The sequence below is a fragment of the Protopterus annectens genome, chromosome 12.part0 (genome assembly GCF_019279795.1).
Source record: "Protopterus annectens isolate FY-2018-M chromosome 12.part0, PAN1.0, whole genome shotgun sequence".
NCBI lineage: Eukaryota > Metazoa > Chordata > Ceratodontiformes > Protopteridae > Protopterus > Protopterus annectens.
This window is the reverse complement of record NC_056746.1, coordinates 1412375333-1412397050: the sequence shown is the minus strand read 5'-3', so window position 1 is coordinate 1412397050 and position 21718 is coordinate 1412375333. Positions and strand designations below refer to the sequence as shown.

Sequence of the window (21718 nt, the reverse complement as noted above, 5' to 3'; positions counted from 1 at the left end):
CTTGTGGCGTGGTGTAGTTTAGCCCTAGGGTTTGTTTGCTTACTTAGCTAGCGTTATCCCATTATTTGTGTCCCAAACAACTGTAAAAGCTTAGCGACTGTTTTTTAATTCCACTGTAAGTCGTATTTAAAGAGCTAAAGCTGGTTTAGGCATACTTTCTCTTTTACAGCCTACATTCCGAGATACGTAGGTATCTGCTTTAGCCAGATACAGATGGGCTGTATGCCTCGTAGCGTTGCTTTGCATAGCCCTAAGAATCGATCAGTGTAAGCTATTGAATGATGAATAACTATGTCTTTGATTTAATAGAACGAGTGCTGTTTACTGTCTCCTACTTTATGCACTGTTGTATAAACACTATTAATACTGCTCTAAGACTACTGAACCTAGCTTACTACATAAAGGATATCCTGCTGTTTGTTGCTAAACCCTCTATCTCTCCTCTATTCTACCTATAGATAGCCCCCCTGCCAGACGGACAACGCGTATAACCCTACCATTGTCGTTGACTCCTTTGGACTCCCAGTGCGAATGCACACACCTGCCTCCTCTAATCCCCAAAGAACTTTACTTAAAAATCTCCAAAAGAGACTCAGGGTAAAGAAAGTTTTACCTAACTTCAGTATTATTGTTTGCTAAATGTTTGCTGTAGGCATTAGGCAGTACCTGGTCATAATCACCAGCCTAATACCCTACTGCTAGATCCAGGAAGGACTAAGTAATCTAACATTGTAAAGAAATTAAAAAAACTGACATAAGTTACCTTTAGGACCCAGGAACACCCTTGTGGTGTAGGCCCCGCTCCGCTAGATGCCTCGTGGCGAGGTGTAGTTTAGCCCTAGGGTTTGTTTGCTTACTTAGCTAGCGTTATCCCATTATTTGTTACCCAAACAACTGTAAAAGCTTAGCGACTGTTTTTTAATTCCACTGTAAGTTGTATTTAAAGAGCTAAAGCTGGTTTAGGCATACTTTCTCTTTTACAGCCTACATTCCGAGATACGTAGGTATCTGCTTTAAGCGCGCATACAGATGGGCTGTATGCCTCGTGGCTTTGCATAGCCCTAAGAATCGATCAGTGTAAGCTATTGAATGATGAATAACTATGTCTTTGATTTAATAGAACGAGTGCTGTTTACTGTCTCCTACTTTATGCACTGTTGTATAAACATTATTAATACTGCTCTAAGACTACTGAACCTAGCTTACTACATAAAGGATATCCTGCTGTTTGTTGCTAAACCCTCTATCTCTCTCCTCTATTCTACCTATAGATAGCCCCCCTGCCAGACGGACAACGTATAACCCTACCATTGTCGTTGACTCCTTTGGACTCCCAGTGCGAATGCACACACCTGCCTCCTCTAATCCCCAAAGAACTTTACTTAAAAATCTCCAAAAGAGACTCAGGGTAAAGAAAATTTTACCTAACTTCAGTATTATTGTTTGCTAAATGTTTGCTGTAGGCATTAGGCAGTACCTGGTCATAATCACCAGCCTAATATCCTACTGCTAGATCCAGGAAGGACTAAGTAATCTAACATTGTAAAGAAATTAAAAAAACTGACATAAGTTACCTTTAGGACCCAGGAACACCCTTGTGGTGTAGGCCCCGCTCCGCTAGATGCCTCGTGGCGTGGTGTAGTTTAGCCCTAGGGTTTGTTTGCATACTTAGCTAGCGTTATCCCATTATTTGTTACCCAAACAACTGTAAAAGCTTAGCGACTGTTTTTTAATTCCACTGTAAGTCATATTTAAAGAGCTAAAGCTGGTTTAGGCATACTTTCTCTTTTACAGCCTACATTCCGAGATACGTAGGTATCTGCTTTAAGCGCGCATACAGATGGGCTGTATGCCTCGTAGCGTTGCTTTGCATAGCCCTAAGAATCGATCAGTGTAAGCTATTGAATGATGAATAACTATGTCTTTGATTTAATCGAACGAGTGCTGTTTACTGTCTCCTACTTTATGCACTGTTGTATAAACACTATTAATACTGCTCTAAGACTACTGAACCTAGCTTACTACATAAAGGATATCCTGCTGTTTGTTGCTAAACCCTCTATCTCTCTCCTCTATTCTACCTATAGATAGCCCCCCTGCCAGACGGACAACGCGTATAACCCTACCATTGTCGTTGACTCCTTTGGACTCCCAGTGCGAATGCACACACCTGCCTCCTCTAATCCCCAAAGAACTTTACTTAAAAATCTCCAAAAGAGACTCAGGGTAAAGAAAATTTTACCTAACTTCAGTATTATTGTTTGCTAAATGTTTGCTGTAGGCATTAGGCAGTACCTGGTCATAATCACCAGCCTAATATCCTACTGCTAGATCCAGGAAGGACTAAGTAATCTAACATTGTAAAGAAATTAAAAAAACTGACATAAGTTACCTTTAGGACCCAGGAACACCCTTGTGGTGTAGGCCCCGCTCCGCTAGATGCCTCGTGGCATGGTGTAGTTTAGCCTTAGGGTTTGTTTGCTTACTTAGCTAGCGTTATCCCATTATTTGTTACCCAAACAACTGTAAAAGCTTAGCGACTGTTTTTTAATTCCACTGTAAGTCGATTTAAAGAGCTAAAGCTGGTTTAGGCATACTTTCTCTTTACAGCCTACATTCGAGATACGTAGATATCTGCTTTAAGCGCATACAGATGGGCTGTATGCCTCAAGCTGCTTTGCATACCCTAAGAATCGATCAGTGTAAGCTATTGAATGATGAATAACTATGTCTTTGATTTAATAGAACGAGTACTGTCTCCTACTTTATGCACTGTTGTATAAACACTATTAATACTGCTCTAAGACTACTGAACCTAGCTTACTACATAAAGGATATCCTGCTGTTTGTTGCTAAACCCTCTATCTCTCTCCTCTATTCTACCTATAGATAGCCCCCCTGCCAGACGGACAACGGGTATAACCCTACCATTGTCGTTGACGCCTTTGGACTCCCAGTGCGAATGCACACACCTGCCTCCTCTAATCCCCAAAGAACTTTACTTAAAAATCTCCAAAAGAGACTCAGGGTAAAGAAAATTTTACCTAACTTCAGTATTACTGTTTGCTAAATGTTTGCTGTAGGCATTAGGCAGTACCTGGTCATAATCACCAGCCTAATATCCTACTGCTAGATCCAGGAAGGACTAAGTAATCTAACATTGTAAAGAAATTAAACAACTGACATAAGTTACCTTTAGGACCCAGGAACACCCTTGTGGTGTAGGCCCGCTCGCTAGATCCCCCGTGGCGAGGTGTAGTTTAGCCCTAGGGTTTGTTTGCTTACTTAGCTAGCGTTATCCCATTATTTGTTACCCAAACAACTGTAAAAGCTTAGCGACTGTTTTTAATTCCACTGTAAGTCGTATTTAAAGAGCTAAAGCTGGTTTAGGCATACTTTCTCTTTTACAGCCTACATTCCGAGATCGTAGGTATCTGCTTTAAGCGCATACAGATGGGCTGTATGCCTCGTGCTTTGCATAGCCCTAAGAATCGATCAGTGTAAGCTATTGAATGATGAATAACTATGTCTTTGATTTAATAGAACGAGTGCTGTTTACTGTCTCCTACTTTATGCACTGTTGTATAAACACTATTAATACTGCTCTAAGACTACTGAACCTAGCTTACTACATAAAGGATATCCTGCTGTTTGTTGCTAAACCCTCTATCTCTCTCCTCTATTCTACCTATAGATAGCCCCCCTGCCAGACGGACAACGCGTATAACCCTACCATTGTCGTTGACTCCTTTGGACTCCCAGTGCGAATGCACACACCTGCCTCCTCTAATCCCCAAAGAACTTTACTTAAAAATCTCCAAAAGAGACTCAGGGTAAAGAAAATTTTACCTAACTTCAGTATTATTGTTTGCTAAATGTTTGCTGTAGGCATTAGGCAGTACCTGGTCATAAATCACCAGCCTAATATCCTACTGCTAGATCCAGGAAGGACTAAGTAATCTAACATTGTAAAGAAATTAAAAAAACTGACATAAGTTACCAGGAACACCCTTGTGGTGTAGGCCCCGCTCCGCTTCGCCCTCGCTTCGCTCGGGCTCGCTCCGCGCCCCACCCTGCCCCCTATTCCCACCCGCCCCCACTACCTCTACATTTATTAGGCCACTAAGCCCTTCCCCTTATCCACTAACCAATCACAACCTTCCTGTGCTCTGACTCATCTCCCCCTCATTTCTAGCTTGTCTACACTGATTAGGCTATCTCCACCCACTCATCTCCCTCTCATTCCTTGTTAGACTATTCTGACTAGGTAATCTCCACCCACCTGTTAACCTCTATCTAGTTAAAACTCCATCCTATACCCCTCCAGTTTCTTACTCACCATATACCTTCCTACTCTTTACATACCCTAGTTTTTCCAAGGAAAGCTCCCCCAGCTCACTACACTCACTAACCTCTTCAAACCATGGACAAAAAGCTTTTTACTACCCTTCCCTTCTTACTATCACTCCTTATTGTTTCCTATCTCTCAACCAGCTATGAAACCCTAACCCTAGCAGGTGTCTTCCTCTCCAAAGGTCACACCTCCATTCATTCTCATAACCACTCCAAACCCATCCCTCCGTCTCACTACCATGCTAATAACCAGATTCCTAAAATAAATCATCCTACCCTCTGCCACCCAAAGGTTCCCACAACAAAAGATACCCTAAAATTATTAATCAAACTCCAAAAAATATTTGACTACTTAAAAAAATCTATCACAATAGATGGTGATATCCACCCCAACCCAGGTCCTAACTCTGACTTAGACCCCAAAACACTGAAAGACACCAGAAACCTAGTGGGCTCCCTCCTTATCCTTCATCTTAACCTAAGAAGTATTAATAATAAAATTCACAGCTTACATGCCTTGCTTGCAACTCACTCCCCTGACATCATGTGCCTATCGGAAACATGGCTTAAACCATGCACTAAGGATGAAGAAATTATCCCACCTGGATATAGCATCCTTAGGAGCGATCGAATAACCAGAAAAGGGGGGGGGAATAGCTGTCATGTTCAAGAACTCCCTGAACATCACCATGAACCTACTCCAACCCCCAAAAATCCACAACCTTGAACTAATTGCTCTAAAGATTCGCCTAAACAACCAAAAAAGTATTAATCTCATAGTAACTTATCTACCACCAGGCAAAAATATTGATAACCTTGAACTAATCCTCAGTTGGCTTGCTACCAACTATCCCCAAGAAACGATAATTCTAGGGGATGTTAATATTAACTGGGCCCTCTATTCCGAACTCCCAAATCCTCTCCCCATTAACTTACATGGCTTCTCACAAAATATTCTATCTCCCACCAGAATTGGTAATGCCCAACAAAAAGAGAGTATCCATGACTGGATACTTACAAACAAGGCTCCAAATAATTATACTTCAGGGACCCTTCCCAACGACCTTAGTGACCACCTGATTACCTTTATTATTAAGCACAAGTGTCCAACTTCAAATCATCCACAATCCAGACTAGTCAGGAACTGTAAGAATTTTGTCCCGGACCATTTCATTGCAGATCTTAAGGCATGTAATTGGTCCATCCTAAAAACCTTACCCATAGATGAGAGTGTGTTATATTTTAATAACACTTTCCTAAAAATACTAGACTCGCATGCTCCTAAGCGTCCCACTAAAACTAAGGTACGCATTGCACCCTGGCTAACAAAGGACACTAAAGCCAAAATTAAACATCGAGACAATTCCTGGCACAAATGGAGAGCCTCTAAAACCCCACTAGATCGCATCAAGTTTCTCCAACTTAGAAACTCAACTAAAGCAGCCGTATTGTCTGACAAAAAACAGTATTACTGTCACCTCCAAAATAAACACCAGAATAATCCCAAGAAATTTTGGGCCGGTTTTAATCACCTCCTTCATCCAGGTAAACCCACCACCCCTACCCCTGAAAAACTCATTGGTAAAGATTCTCGAGAAATAGCCAACACCTTTAATTCATTTTTCACAGAAACCATTCAGTCCCTCGCCAACCAACTTACTACTTCTCCCTTGGCTACACCCTCAACCATAGTCCCAACTCAACCCGCCTTCAACCTCCAACCCGTACCCACCTCCTATATTAGAACCCTCCTAAATAAACTCAAACCAACCACCTTAGCGGCTGACTTACTCCCAGCCAACTACCTACAAATTGCATCTGATGCCATAGCCTACCCTGTTTCTATCTTGGTTAACCGGACCATTTCAGAAGCTTCTATTCCCTCTATTTGGAAAATCTCCCACATCATCCCTCTTCATAAAGGTGGATCTTCCACTGACACATCAAACTACAGACCCATAGCTATACTATCTCCTCTAGCCAAAATCATGGAACGCTGCATTCACAAGCAGCTCATTACCCATCTTACTCGAAACAATCTCCTGTCTCACACCCAGCACGGCTTTCGCCCCCATCACAGCACAACTACTGCTCTCCTTTCCTTTATTGACTCAGTTAACCAAAATCGAAACAATAAATTAATAACCTCGGCGCTCTTTCTTGATCTATCTAAAGCCTTCGACATGGTCAATCACCAACAGTTGATCCACACACTGGAGGCATACTACCTTAGCAAAACTACCATAGACTGGTTTACTGACTACCTTTCTCATAGAAATCAGGCTGTTCTATGGGAAAATAGCTTATCCGACCTACTCCCCACAAATATCGGCGTTCCCCAAGGATCTGTCCTTGGTCCTCTTCTTTTCTCCTTATTTATTAACAATCTGCACTCTATCATTCCCAAAGCCACCTGCATACAATATGCAGACGACTCCACCCTGATCTGCTCCAACAGCTCCCTCGACAAACTCCAAGTTGCCACCCAAAACTGTTTTTCCCTAGTTGAAAAATGGTTCTTGGAACTAAAACTCTTACTTAACCCATCCAAAACCAAATTACTTCTGTTTTTCCCCACTACTTCCACCCCTCAAGGAAATCAATCTCCTAGCTCCAACCACCCCATCTTTCACGTGATATCCAATAATGGGACCATAATTGACCCTGTCTCCCACACCAAACTACTTGGTGTGACCATAGACCACAAGCTTAAATTTGATACTCATATCAACCTGACCATTAAGTCGGTAAACAAGAAACTCGGGTCCATGTATAGAATTAAGAACTTCCTAACCCCACACACTAAATTAACTATTGCCCGGACTCACCTCCTTTCCACACTCCTCTATGCCTCCCCGATATTCTCCTTCCTTAATAAAAGAGAACTCAACAAACTATCTACTACCTATAACCGCATAGCTAGATTTATAACAGGAATGCCCTATCGTACACACCACTGTAACAATCTCAGATCATTAGATTGGTTAGAACTACCTAACATTCTTAAACTCAATCAACTCACTGAGGCATTCAAAACAATCCACCATCCTGACAAAACCCCCGCTATGACCAAAATATTCATTCCCTACTCTAACCTTACATCCCTTAGATCTTCCAAAAGCCTACAAATTCAAACTATTAAATCTAACAATTCAGGAGGTGAAGCACTCTATGCTAACTCCATTGGAAAATCCTGGAATGCCCTCCCAAACAACCTAAGACACGAGACCTCACTCCACCAATTCAAAAAACAACTCAAAGATCTACTAAAATCTGAATGGTTATGCCCATGTTCTAATCCTGATTAATAGCAAACAGCCCACTACTACCTTATATCCATCCAATCCATAATGCAAGGGTCTTCATTTGTAGTTAGGATACTCCAACTACCTAAGAATGTTTTACCTATTTAAATTATCTGTATAACCCTTTTAATTGCTCATCTAACATTGAAAGTAATACTTTGTATTCTGATCTACTGTTGTTTTTTGTCATAACTACTCTCTATGGAGCTTTTCTCCCCGGGCCTCTACTGAAAATGGACATGTATCCAGTTGGACTAGCCCGGTCAACAAATGTAAAATAAAATAAAATAAATAAATAACTAAGTAATGTGCTTCAGAGACACGCTGATTAGCCCATGATGAGGTCCTTCATGTTTTTCATCATTGCAGCTAATTTGTCTCTAAATTGCAAAATACTGCAATTGTGATAACAAGGCTTTTTTACCCCACTCTCTACAGCCCACATGGGGGAAGTTAATACATTCCTGGAATGCCATTTACCTGGAATTGTTGATCTTGTTAAAATAAGTACATAAGTTGCAAAAACTAAGAACAACTTATCTAAATTAGAATAGTATTTGTTTATGCTGAGTGTGTGTGTGTGTGTGTGTGTGTGTGTGTGTGTGTGGTATACATTATATAAATACATATATATGTGCAGAGATCTCATATCAATATACGTTTTTTTCTGCTTTCTTGATAGCTCACAGATTAAACATATTTTTTATTGTAAAATGGGCAAGAAAATCTGTAAAGGTAGATTACTAAATTCCTTGGTATCAAGCTATTTAATGCACAGGTGAAAATAAGTCCCCGAAGCACTGTCTTCATCACAGCTAATGATCAGATTCAGAACAGCCACTGTATCACAAACAGCGTTTTTATTTACTCCAATTGAAAAACTTGAAGTGGGCACTAAAGTTAAAGTGGATCCAGGTAATAAATAAGACATTATTATTGTATTGTGTTTATAGTTTTTAATTTCAGCTTCTTGTCGTCAGTGTGAAAAACTCTACATATTTTTCTTTCTTTTTGATGACAACTAGCTTGTTTTCCATGGCAGTTATATAAACAAATCCCATGCTGTTATAAAGGCCTTTGTTCATCATTGTTTACAAACTTTTGAAACATAAACCTTCTAGTTAGTAGTATTTAACTAATATGTCCTGTGGCAAATATTCCATGATCAACATTCAGTGCTTTCAATGTTAAGGAAAACCACAATAATAATTTTATAACAGTACTAAAGAAAATGTGAGGAAGCCTTCAGTCATTCGTGTATCCACTTTTAGCTGTGGTCATGGAGAAGAGCAAGAGTCTGTCCTGGCATTTAGTGGACACAGTGCAGTGAAACTAATCCTGAATGTGGCACCAGTCCATTGCAGGACACAAATGCTCACATTCACAGACAGACAGGCAGACGTGTAGACACAGCCCCAACCCAACCCACACCTAGAGGCAGTTTTAAAGGTATCCATTTCAACTGTGTCATGTCCTAGGGTGTGGGAAAAAAATGGATCAGTCATCAAAAACTCGCATGGACACAGTTAGAAGTGCAGACTATTGACGGAAGGTACTACAGTTTTAAAATGACGTGGAGAGCCAAGCACTGTGAGGCAGCTATGCTAACTGCTCTGCCAGTTGAAACATGTATTTAAAATTGTCATATTTAATATAGGTGTGTTTTATTTGGCTCATATGCTTATCAGTTTCTCATATTTTGAAGTAAGACATACCATATACCTATTTCGTTAGATAACAAATGTGAGTACATATATACATACATACATACAAACATACAAATGTTTCAAGCATGGGCATTAAAGCCCTTCTAGCTTACCAATATGCCAAAACACTTGTTCCCATAATAAATGTCCAGTCTGTTCTTAAAAATATCTAAACTAGTACTTGCTTTAATGTAATTTGGTAGTCTGTTCCAAGCATCACCTACTCTGTCAGAGAACCAATTAGTACACTTCTCATTCCTGTAGAATCTTCTACATAGGTTATCTGATGATTCTCTAGTACTTTTTGATAACCCCAAACATTCCCAGAGGTAGTTGTCCCTAAATGCCCTATATACCAGAATAAGATCTCCTCTTAAATATCTGTAAGAGACACTGTACAAGTTCAGATATTTTAGTCTTTCATAATAACTTAAATTTTCACATCCATGGATGCCTTTAGTATATTTCTGTTGTACTCTTTCCAGTTTATTCACGCTTGTTTTCCTATAGGGTTTCCATATTGTTATTCCATACTCACGTTTGGGTCTAATGTAACTAACAAACAATGACTTCATTATGTTTGATTTCCTAGACTTTATAAATCTTTTTATACAACCTATAGTTCTATAACTATCATTAGCCAATTGGTTGATATGATCAGAAAAACTCATAGCTGAATCTACCCATATACCAAGGTCCTTAAATGAGTCTACAGTTTCAATCACTGTGTGCTGTATTAAATATTTCCCTTTCAGTTTATGTCTCCCAAATCTCATATGCTTAGTTTGTGATGTATTTATCAACATATTATTCTCCTGTGCCCAAATGGTCAATTTAGTCAAATTCTTTTGCAGATATGCCTTATCTGTAACACTTGTAATCAGTTTACACAATTTCAGGTCGTCAGCATATAGACTGTAGAACACCTCAGATGAAAAAGTAAAGTCTGAAAAATACAATCTAAACAAGTAAGGGCCTAGTACAGAGCCCTGTGGGACACCTTGACTGTAACCAAGGATTTCACCTGTCCAGTTGGTGTGTGATACTTGCCATGTCCTATTTGTAAGCCATGCAGCTATCCAGCTTATCAACAGTACATCAATACCTAGTTGTACTAATTTATTGATCAGTGTTTTGTGCATGACCCTGTCAAATGTTGAAGTTAAATCTATATACATCACATCACAGCAACATTTTTCATTCATAGCTGTTATTATATTGTTATAGAACATCATGTTACAGGTGGTAATAGATCTATTTTCAACATATGCATGCGGATATATGGTTTCAAGTCCCAACTTATCCAGTTCTGACAATAACTTATCCAGTATTACCTTCTCCATTATTTTTCCACAACATGAAAGTAGACTCAAGGGTCTATATGATTCTGGGTTTGTCCTACTCCCCTTTCCCTTAAAGACAGGTTTAATAAGTGCATGTCTCCAATCTTGAGGAATCTCCCCATATTTATATGCCCTAGTGAATAATAGATGTAATGGCAGTGTAAGTTCTTGAACTTATTCCATCTCCTCCCTGCACTTTGTTTGGATTCCATTTGCACAGTTCTTTTTCAATATAATCTAATTTGATTCCAGTATCTGGGGTTGCTTGGATGTCACTAGGACAACTTACCACCCCTTTTGTGGAACCAAACTGTTTTGCATAAGATTTTGTAAATATATCTATAATCTGTTGTGTCTGAGAATAAATTTTAGAATATGTGCACAGTTTATCAATTTGTGTATCTTTACTCCTTCCACATCTTATGTATCTATAAAAAGGTTTCCTATTATGCTCAATATCTTTATGTAAATTTTCAAATTTTTCTTGCTCTTGTCTAACACTATGCTTAATCTGTTTGGCCAGCTCGTTTATTTCAGTTTTCAAAGTTGTAGTTCGACCTCTCTTCCATTCCTTATATTTTTTGTCTCTCACCTTAATCAGGTATCTTATTCTTATGGAAATATACCCCCCTGATGTTGCATGCCTAGATCCTGATGTTAAACTTTTTTTTTTTTTTTTTACTTTTTGCACTCAAACAATTTCTCTTTCAAAACTTTCCGTATTCCATCTGCAGTTTTTCCACAGAACACCTCACTCCAGTTAGTTTTATATAGTAACTGTTTTGCTTCCCTATAATCTGTAATTAACATTCTATGCATTAGCTTAAATTTCAGTTTGGCAGAATTATCTAGCAACAAATTAACCTTTATCACCCCATGATCACTGCACATCAGTGGTGGTAAAACGTGACTTGAAGTTACAGTAATTTCTTTGGGAACACAAACAATATCTAGTATATTCCGTCCCCTGGTAGTTTGTTTTTACAGTCTGAAGCATTTGTTGTTCCTGAATATACTCTGTGAATAATTTCTTTACTAACGTTGTTGAGTCAATATTATTCCAGTCTGTTTCTGGTAAATTTAAGTCCCCAGCTAATATTATTCCTCCCTCCTGTGTTTCATGTAAGAAAAGTATGAATTCCTCTGGGTCATCTGCACTTTAATTTGGTGGTCTGTACACTCCAACAATTGTTATATGTTCCAGGGTTGTCTTTATTGCCACAGTTACACAATCTATAGTATTAGCGTTATCACCGAACATGTAATAATCACAAGTCTCATAGGTATCTTTAATCCCTATCATAACACCTCCACCTGATTTTTTGTTAGAATGTCTGTTACAGTAAAAACATTTATACCCTGACAGAACTGGTTTCCAGTCATTGTTCTTTAACCATGTTTCACAAACTATAACAACATCAATCTTGTGGGAGCGTAGCAAATTTTCTAATTAAAAAAAAACTTTATTATTAATGCTCCTAGCATTAACAAACATCAGAGATGCATCAAATGTTGCTGTGTCTGAAATGTTACATTTTTGACCTGGCAAAAATCCTGGCTAGTGTTTGTCAAATATTGCAAAATATCTGCTTCAAAAATGCTCTTGCCTGAACTAGACAGATTCACACCATCCTGTCTGAACACGTGTGCCCAAAAGAAGGCTTGGATGCTCTACACATTTCCATTTTTTAAAACAGGACATTTTTTCCATGTAGGTGTTTATCCCAAAACTCTTTTCATTCACAGTGACCTGACTACCCTTTCTATAGGTGATTTGTGAAAAATATGTCCTAACACCAGTACAAGCTATACTATCTAGGAGGGCTGTCAGTTCCCGACTAACAGTCAGAGAAGCTTTGTTGGGTGACATCATTTGTACCAACATGAATAAAAACAGATCCATACTTCCTTACATTAAGGCGTTCCAAGGCTTGTTTCACATCTTCTATTTTTGCTCTTGGCAAGCATAACACTACTCAATGTTCATTATCATCTCTGCAGATATAAGTATCCTCAGCTTCTAATACAGTCATTTCTGCTCTATCAATTGTTACAAGGGATAGATCTTCATCACTATTAGTCTTATTAATTCCACTGTTATCATTGCGTATTAAATTCTCATCCAGCTGGCATTGTAAATTCACAGCTTGAGCCATCTAGTCAACATCTGTCTTTCTCTTCTTTTTTCTTACAGTAATGTTCTTCAGTCCTTCCACATTCAGTTTTGATTTCTTCCTTTTCACCTGCCCCTTGCTTCTTTTTTCTACCTTTTCCATTGGAAAGGGGATGCCTTTTTCTGTAGACTGAGTGTTTTCTGATAGACAGATATCTTCATTCCCTGTCACCAGTGTGTTACATAACAAAGCAGAATCCTTTTTATTACATATTCTCTTTCCTTTACAGTCATTAGTCAGTTTCTTTTTCTTCCTTGTTATTTGTTGAGAACTTTTTCCTTTCTTTCTTTTTTTTGTTTCCTTCTAAACAAACCAGATCCTCAGATTGCTGAGTACTTGCATCCACAATTCCATAGTTCACAGGGGCCTCATCATGTTTCATAGGAGTTGAATGTTCTTTGCAGAAAATAGATGCATCATTTCCTAAATCTGTTATATTTGTTCTACGCCTAACATTATTTAGTTCTTCAGTCCAGTCGTTAATATATGATACAACAGTTCTCCAAGTCATGCCAATTGCACATGTGCAATCATCATCATTAAGTCGAGATTTGCTTCTAGCAATAGCAAATCTTCCAACTTTTGACACGAGGAACAAAGATCACCAGTGTTATCAGCTGTTACCTTTAAGTATGCGCAGCATTTATTACACTGTACAAGATACTTGTGCATTAGCAAATCGTTAATTGCATACTCATTTAAGGAATCCATATTCAGCTTTAATTGAATAAAATATTGCAAAGGAAAAAAAATTACACAAAGTCAGTAGCAGAGAATTCAAAGAAACTTAAATCAACTTCTGTGACAAAAATTATACCAGCAATGTCCAACTAAATAATAAAATACAATAAAGTTGTTGTGACCATACAAATTCTACCAGCCAGACAGAAGTTGTAATTTCTTTACGTCAGTAGCTTCTGCTCACTATAGCTTGCAGTTGCACCTCCTTTTAACAGTAAAAATAAATAAAACTTCTCTTACCAGTCAACTCCACAACAAATCATAAACCAAGACAGGATTGTTTTTATATGCTCAGAATTTTCCTCTCCGCAGTCTGTGTAAATTTATAGCTGTCTAGGCCCCTTGTGGTGGCTAGAGCTTGCATGTCCCAAAACCTATCCCTTTCTCACAACCAAAAGTGAAACTAAAGGTAAAACAACAAAATACGAATCAAAGTAAAGCTTGTTAATAAGCAGTCTCTTGCTACCTACAAACAGTTAAAAATAGTGATAACAAATGCAATATAAATTCAAATAAAACTGCTCTTACCAGTCAACTCCACAACAAATCACAAACCAAGACAGGATTGTTTTGATATGCTCAGAATTTTCCTCTCTGCAGTCTGTGCAAATTTATAGCTGCTTAGGCCCCTTGTGGTGGCTAGAGCTTGCCTGTCCAAAACCTATCCCTTTCTCATAGCCAAAAGTGAAACTAAAGGTAAAACAACAAAATATGAATCAAAGTAAAGCTTGTTAATAAGCAGTCTCTTACTACCTACCAACAGTTAAAAATAGTGATAACAAATACAATATAAATTCAAATAAAACTGCTATTACCAGTCACCTCCACAACAAATCGCAAAACAAGACAAGCATGCATGCTTTTTATGTTTAAAAACGCATGTGTAACCTTTGGCTGAGTACTGTTTTACATCAGCATACAACATCAGATGATAAAGTAACTTAAACTAGTTAATTTACATTTTATTTCTATAAAAAATCAGAGGCTTAAATAAGGGCAGTAAAGGCTCTTGAGATGGCAGTAGTACAAGCCCAGGGGTTGTAAGTAACTCATTATTAAGGCTCATGCCTCACAATGCTCCTGAGCTTGCAGTGATACCTATACTGTGAGTACTCATTGTGCCTCACAATGCTCCTGAGCCTGCAGTAATACCTATGTTGTGTGTACCCATTGTGCCTCACAATGCTCCTGAGCTTGCAATAATACCCATACTGTGTGTACCCTCCTGCAGTAATGCCCATACTGTGTGTACCCATTTTGCCTCACAATGCTCCTGAGCTTGCAATAATACCCATACTTTGTGTAGCCACTGTACCTTATAACGCTCCTGAGTCTGCAGTAGTACCCATACTGCGTGTACTTATTGTGCCTCACAATGCTCCTGAGCTTGCAGTAATACCCATACTGTGTGTACTCATTGTGCCTCACAATGCTCCTGAGCTTGCAGTAATACCCGTACTGTGTGTAGCCACTGTACCTTATAACGCTCCTGGGTCTGCAGTAATACCCATACTGTGTGTGCCCACTGTACCTCTCAGCACTCCTGAGCTTGCAGTAATACGCATACAGTTGTACCCATTGTGTTTTAGTTTTTTGTTACATTTCTTTTCATTGGTTCTTGGTTTATTAGAAATCCTCTTCCTGACTTTTATCAACCAGTGTCATAATGTGTATATTCAACTGACTAGGTAAATGTTGCTGTATTTCATATAAATTTGTAGACAGAATACTGTGCAGATTCATAGGTTAATAGCTTTATACTAGGCCAACGATCACCAGGGTCTTTACAAACCTAGCCATGCAACCCAACCCAGTTTTGTCCCAAAGTTCCTTGGAAGCCTATGTAGTGGAGTATGTTACTAAAGAGGTAGCTAAGGGTTGGGGATTAATTTACTTAATGTTGACCTCTGTACATCAGAGATAAGGGGGCCAGACCACGGGTGAATTTAAAATTTCCCATTCAGTGATCAAGGTTTCTTTTGAATAGTGCCAGGAGTGAACTTTGCTTTACATAGATAGGGAGATTATTCCATAATGAGGGGTTACTTTGAGACACACATCGGTCCCTCCAGTACACTCTGTTTATGTTGCAGGCAAAGTTCAGATCCTTGGATCTAGTGTTTCTGGTGTTGTTTGTCTTGTAGATGTGCAAGAAGTCCATCAGAGCTGAGGATGTCTTGTATGCTAGGTGTAGATGACCTCTCAGTAATCTGTAGGAGACTGAGTACAGAGATAGGACCTGAAGGTAATCTGTGTAAGACAGGGTATTCATACCCTGGATTCTCCTGGTGAGGATCCTTTGAGAACATTCCAGCTGTTGCAAGTGCCTGGTTGGATACACGCTGAAAGGGAGCACTGTACTCAGTGATGAGACTGAAAAGGGCTGAGTAGAGTGACAGTCTTACTTTCTTGTACCTGGATGCCTTACCCTTGTTTATGAATTGGGTGACAATGAATTTTTTACTATCTTGGCTACATGTTGGTTGAACACCAGATTACTATTTACATACATTCTCAGATGAAGTAATTACCTTGGATGGATGATTCCTCAAATGTCAGTATAATGTAGTTCTTTGCATTGAATTCTAGACTTTAAATTTGAAATTGTATTTTTTGCACTTGTCGTGTGTTTTGTGTTAAACCCTCTTGTAGGATGTTGTTGTCATCATGGGGGGAGTCTGTGATAGCTCCCAATTTACAGTCATCTGTGAACTTGATGAGCCGTAGCCTTTGACATTAGCCTTGACTTATGAGAAGCAGATGAAAAACAGGAACAGGCCTAACAGGGACCCCTTGTGTGCTCTGCCTGTGACCAATGTCTTGATGGAAGTGGTCTGACTGATCTGACTTCTTGGGTCCTATGTGTGAGCCAGCCTGCATTCCAGTGAGTTATGTAAGGCTTTATGCCTAGTTCTGAGAGTTTGTCAACAATACCTGAGTGGAGTATTCTATCGAACACCTTGGTCAGGTCAAGGTAGGTGGTATGCACCATATTCCCTTCATCCATAGCCATGGTGAACCTCTTGAAGAAGTTTACTAGGTTAAGTAGGCAAGACCTTCCCTTAACAAAGCCAAACTGGGGTGAGTCCAGGGTTTGAAGGTTGTCTGTCATTGTTGAGGATTTCCATAATTCGTTCTATGACTTTGCATATTAGACCATTCAGACTAATGGAACTGTAGTTCTCGGGGTCGGTTAATAGTCCACCCTTGTGAAGTGGGACAACAGTTGCTGTCCCCCAGTCTCATGGTACAAAGCCTGTTTTGAGGCCATAGTTGAAAAATGACTCAAGTGGTCCTGATAGGTTATGTTTTAAGCTATTTGGGAAGCATCCTGGGATCTTATCTGGACCTAATGAGGCTGTATTTTTGGCCTTAAGAGAATGCCACCAGGACCCGCTCCCTGTTAATACTTGAGGGGTATACTAGTAGGTATTTTATGGGGGGAGGGGGTGAAATTTTTGCTGTGTTGCTGTGTTCAGTGGAGGTGGCACCATTGACCACCAGTTCGGCACACTGCTGTCTGCAGCCTTTGAGGTTTTGGACATACTGTAGAAGGCCTTATGATGTTCTTTAGCCTGTGAGGCTATCTAAACCTTTTTATTGCCTTTTTGGACTTAATTAGTCCTCTTAGTTTTGTATTAGAGAGCTCCTATCATTATGGGAGTTCCTCTTCCTGATTTTCGCCATGAGTTTTTTTCCTTTTGTTAATTACCCTATTATAGTTAGGATTTCACCAGTGTGTTTTATTCTGCGCTAAATTCTAGTAGGTATAGCAATCTGTATACAGCCATTTATATGGTTGTGCAGGGTCTCTGTGAACAATTTCATGTTGGTTGCTGAGAACTCAGGGTTGGGAAGGGCATTGAATTTTGACAAACTACAGCTTAATAGGATGTAGTTTGCCTTGGAATAGTTCCCAGCTGTTACAAGGTTTGCTGGGTTTACTGAGTGAGTTGATTTTTATTTTAAAGGAGACAGCTTTATTGTCCAAACTCAGGTCAAATATATTTGAACCTGTGGTGGGTGTACACACTATCTGTTCAAAGGCATTTGTGTTATTGAAGTCAATGAATCATTATGTTTGTGAGTTTGAGGCAGTGTATGTTTCCCAGACTATAGAGGGGTAGTGAAAGTCATTCATGAATAGGGTATTTGGTTTAATAGTGAGTGTATCCAGTAGGTCGAGGTATGAGTTATGGGATTCTAGAGACATAAAAGGGTAACTTGTTGCTTGCTAGTATATGGTATAGGGCTTTGTCTATGGTTATTTGCACATGGATAAATTCCAGGGCATCATCCTGTCCCTGTTTGTGCAGCAGATGGTCTAAATGTGTGTATGTAAATGTGTGGAAGGCACTGAAGCTTTGCACCACTGGAGTACTTTCTGCTGATTTAAGCCATGTCTCAGTAACAGCACAGATGTCTATATTTTCTAGAGTGAGGAGAACTTGTAGGGTGTGGAGTTTCTTGTTTAGGCTCTTAGCATTCAACAGTAACATATTTAGATTTGTTTAGGTTTTATTTGCTATGTCGGTAAGTTTGTCAATTTGACATTGCCTAGGAAAGGCTCCAAGTCAGTGGATATAATTTTAGCTAATATTTGGAAGCCTACAGGAGAGAGGTTAAGACCACTCTTTGCAGAGCAGTGTGGTTTTGTTAACCATGTCCTTCCATGCTGACAAATATTTATTTCCCCTGGAAAGACACCAGAAACTAAGCCAGTTATTGAAATCAGTCATCTTTTGCTCATATTGCATTTTTTTTTAGTGATATGTGCAGCATCTATGTCCTGACATGTTAAACAGTTTGTAAAGCATGGAGTGCGCTGATTATGCTGAAGTATTTGGAAAAAAACAAACCAGTTAATCCCCAGAATAGTGAGCAACCTGCCCTTAACAAATCTTAAGCATCCCCTGCGAAAGTTGTTGATTGGGTCCCATGCTAGGCAGTAAAATCTGCCTGTACTGACAAGCAAATGACAGTGTCAGAGTAAAAAATTGTTTCTGCCTGGTGCCAATTCTGGTAATGAACTTTATGAACTTAGAAACGTGCTAGAGTAAAAGGATTTGTGTTTGCATACAATTTCTGAAGGATATGAACTCTGAAAGTCCAATGCATGCCATTATTTAATGGCTTCAGTCCTCAGTGGTTTGTCTGAAAACCACAGATTTTATGAGGAACACACCAAGAATATGAAGCAATAATCTGGACGTTCTGCGAAAATACGGACAATGGAGAGGTGTGAAAGGTAAGTGTAAACATGATGTACAGCATTATGTTGCTTTTTTGACCTTGTCCGTGTTTTACGGCTTTGAAAGCCGGCAAAACAATTTGCAGTTTTCTGCCCTGTAACTAGTACTACATGGAGCAGGTAAAGCTCCATGCACTACAAAGAATTATGATTGTCTGACCGATCATAGCTCTAACTTATGTGTTCTCGACATGGATGCCAAGATTTACCCCTTGGGCCCAATTATGTCTCAAGTACATAATAAGCAGGTTATGATTGGTGAGGCGACCATATTTCTTTGTATTATCGTCACAAAAGCATAATATTAAATACTTGAAAGTTTTAATAATATTAGCTTACTATGTTACCATAAGGCACAATGCGCATTCTTGTTTATCATACATTTTAGTGAGTCATGGATTTAAGATGAGTTTCTTGATAATAAAACTTGCATTTTATTTCCATAGTCCTGTTCCAGATTATGTAAAAGCTACTGCAGAAACTGTGATGAAAATCCACCAGAATGAGGGTGACGGAGATATTCTTGCATTCGTAACTGGCCAGGTATTTCAGTTTACACTTTAACTTTGTATTATTTTAAGTACTTACAGAAAGAAATGGTTGTAAAAATCAATAGCAGTGTGGACGTTGCACATTTCTGGTTAAATGCAATTGTTGTAACTTGTGAATGACACAGAAGGTGTTTTGTGTTCATATTACTGCTGCATAGACTACCCAAATGACAAAATCGTCCATGTTATATGATGACTCTGCTTTTTCCTCCTGAACTAGAGGTGAAGCTAAAATGACTGCATGTTAGTGTTCTGGGGCAATTTGGGGCTCTTCTGCTAAGAAGCTGCAAGAGAACAAGATTTTCTTATGCCACTGTGGTACGGAATCCTTTTTATTCATTCATTCATTCATTCATTCATTCATTCATTCATTCATTTATTTTATAGGGGTTTGTTGGAGGAGGGGTGCAACTCCTCTGCTATCAAATTGTGTATTCCAGTTCTTCCATGTATTGCATTCAAGCAGGACAAATGCTGGTCACAGTCCATATCGTAAGGGTACTTGTAAAAAGGTGCTTGTGAAACCGTACAAAGAATGGTATGGTTTTCTGGTAATGACTTTAGATATAGTAACCTGCATGTGCCCCTTACTTACCATATAGTTTCTGATAAACTTCCACCCTTCCTGGAAATATTTCTGCTGATTCTTTACTAAGTTGTAACCTCATCATTATTTGTAGCAAACTTGCAAGTGAGTCACAATGTTGGGTAGGGGGCATGAGGTCAAATGATAGTAACCATTCTGCTCTAGTGGTGCAGAGATATGACAGCATGTGTATGGAAGAGCAACTCATATAAGACCACAGTGGTAAAAGAAATAGTACAGAGTTTTAGTATAGCTTTCAAGAATTGTTACGGTGATGTAGAGTTTCAGCAGAGCTTTCAAGAAAATGTTAGTGTGGTGGCGAAATTTGTTAAAAGCAGGACTTTGAACTGATCCTGCTATCACTAGTATTGCATGGACTTCTTTAACTTAGCTTCTGGCATTGCTAAGACAAAAAGGCTTCACAATACTGCTGCTGTAGTAATTGAAGATCCATTCAGGTAGGGAATTTTATGTGGTACACAGTGATGTGGGCAATAAAATGAGTTGGAGTCTGACTGGAAGCATTCCAGTTACCTTCATATGTGAAAGGGTAGCATGTTTTCAGTTCTTTAATCGCATTATGATGTGTCACTTATGGTCTAGCCTCCAACAGATTTCTTGAACTGAGTGCAGACAATGCTGGCTTTGTGCATGTAGGTCAGTAGTGCTCCCAGTCTGGACAAGTCCTTAGTTTGTATCTTAGATGGTTTGAGATAAAGAAGGTCATAGTAATGAAGTTAAACTGCTCTTGTGTTCAACGTTCCCTCATTTTTTGCACTTTGTCACTTACAGAAAAATAATTTGAAAAGAGATGTGCTTAAGTGGGCATATAAATATCCCCTTTAAACTGTAGCACAAGACAAAAGATAGACTGCTTTTATTGCATTTAGGAAGAACATTAATTTTTTACAGACTTGGACTTGGGTCTTTGCTGTTGAGAGGATTGTGTTACTGGTTAGATGTTCTACTACAGATGACACAATACTACAAAATAGAAGGGTGACATCCTTACAGCTATGTCACCATGACCTTATGAAGGACTTCGGTGTGCATCTGCTGACAAACCCTGGGAGTAGATTGCTAACCAGACAGGTCTGTCATTAATCATTGCATACCAGAGAAACAGGACAACACCTTCCCCAGGTTTAATAGACACAACAGTGTTTCCTGTATTCCTTTTCCTCATGTAACTCTATTTACTTATTTCTATTTTTACTGAGAGCCTTGAAGAATGGGCTTCTCAGCTGTTCTGCACATATTGTCTTTCAGTTTTTGCTGTCATGTGCAATGTGATTCTTTAGGTCTCCTGTTACCTGTAGCTAGTAATCATGTGTGACTATCACGTCATTAGGTAGTTAAGTTAGACTGCACTGGTTGCTAGACAGTGTTTGTGTGGAGAAGATAAACACTCTTTGGGGAAAGTTCAAGTACATATACAATAGCTCTCATGTACAGAATCTGGAAGTATGTTTTCAGTTTCTGTAATGTGATCCACAGATCTCTGCAGGCACTGTCTTCCTTTCAAGTGTTTGTTTTTCATTTATTTGTTGTTTTTGGTAACTGGGTAGTCACAACTCAGTAGCACTTGTCTTTTGTTTTCAGAGGCAGTGTGGGAGAGTACATTATCACAGTTGCAACTGCACAGAAAGTTTCAGTAATGCTTTTACATGAAAACAAAAGATCTAGGGAGACATGGAGGATGAGGGAA

The 21718-nt window shown here is 39.1% G+C and overlaps 1 protein-coding gene across 1 annotated transcript in view; it reads left to right on the top strand.

Annotated features, from left to right (window-relative positions):
- The window catches only part of DHX35 (DEAH-box helicase 35), an 844978-nt gene that overhangs the window by 322979 nt on the left and 500281 nt on the right, over positions 1-21718 (top strand). The window contains exon 10 of the mRNA XM_044090458.1: positions 19320-19416. Coding sequence (XP_043946393.1) covers positions 19320-19416 — 97 coding nt within the window. The remainder of the gene's footprint in view (positions 1-19319; positions 19417-21718) is intronic.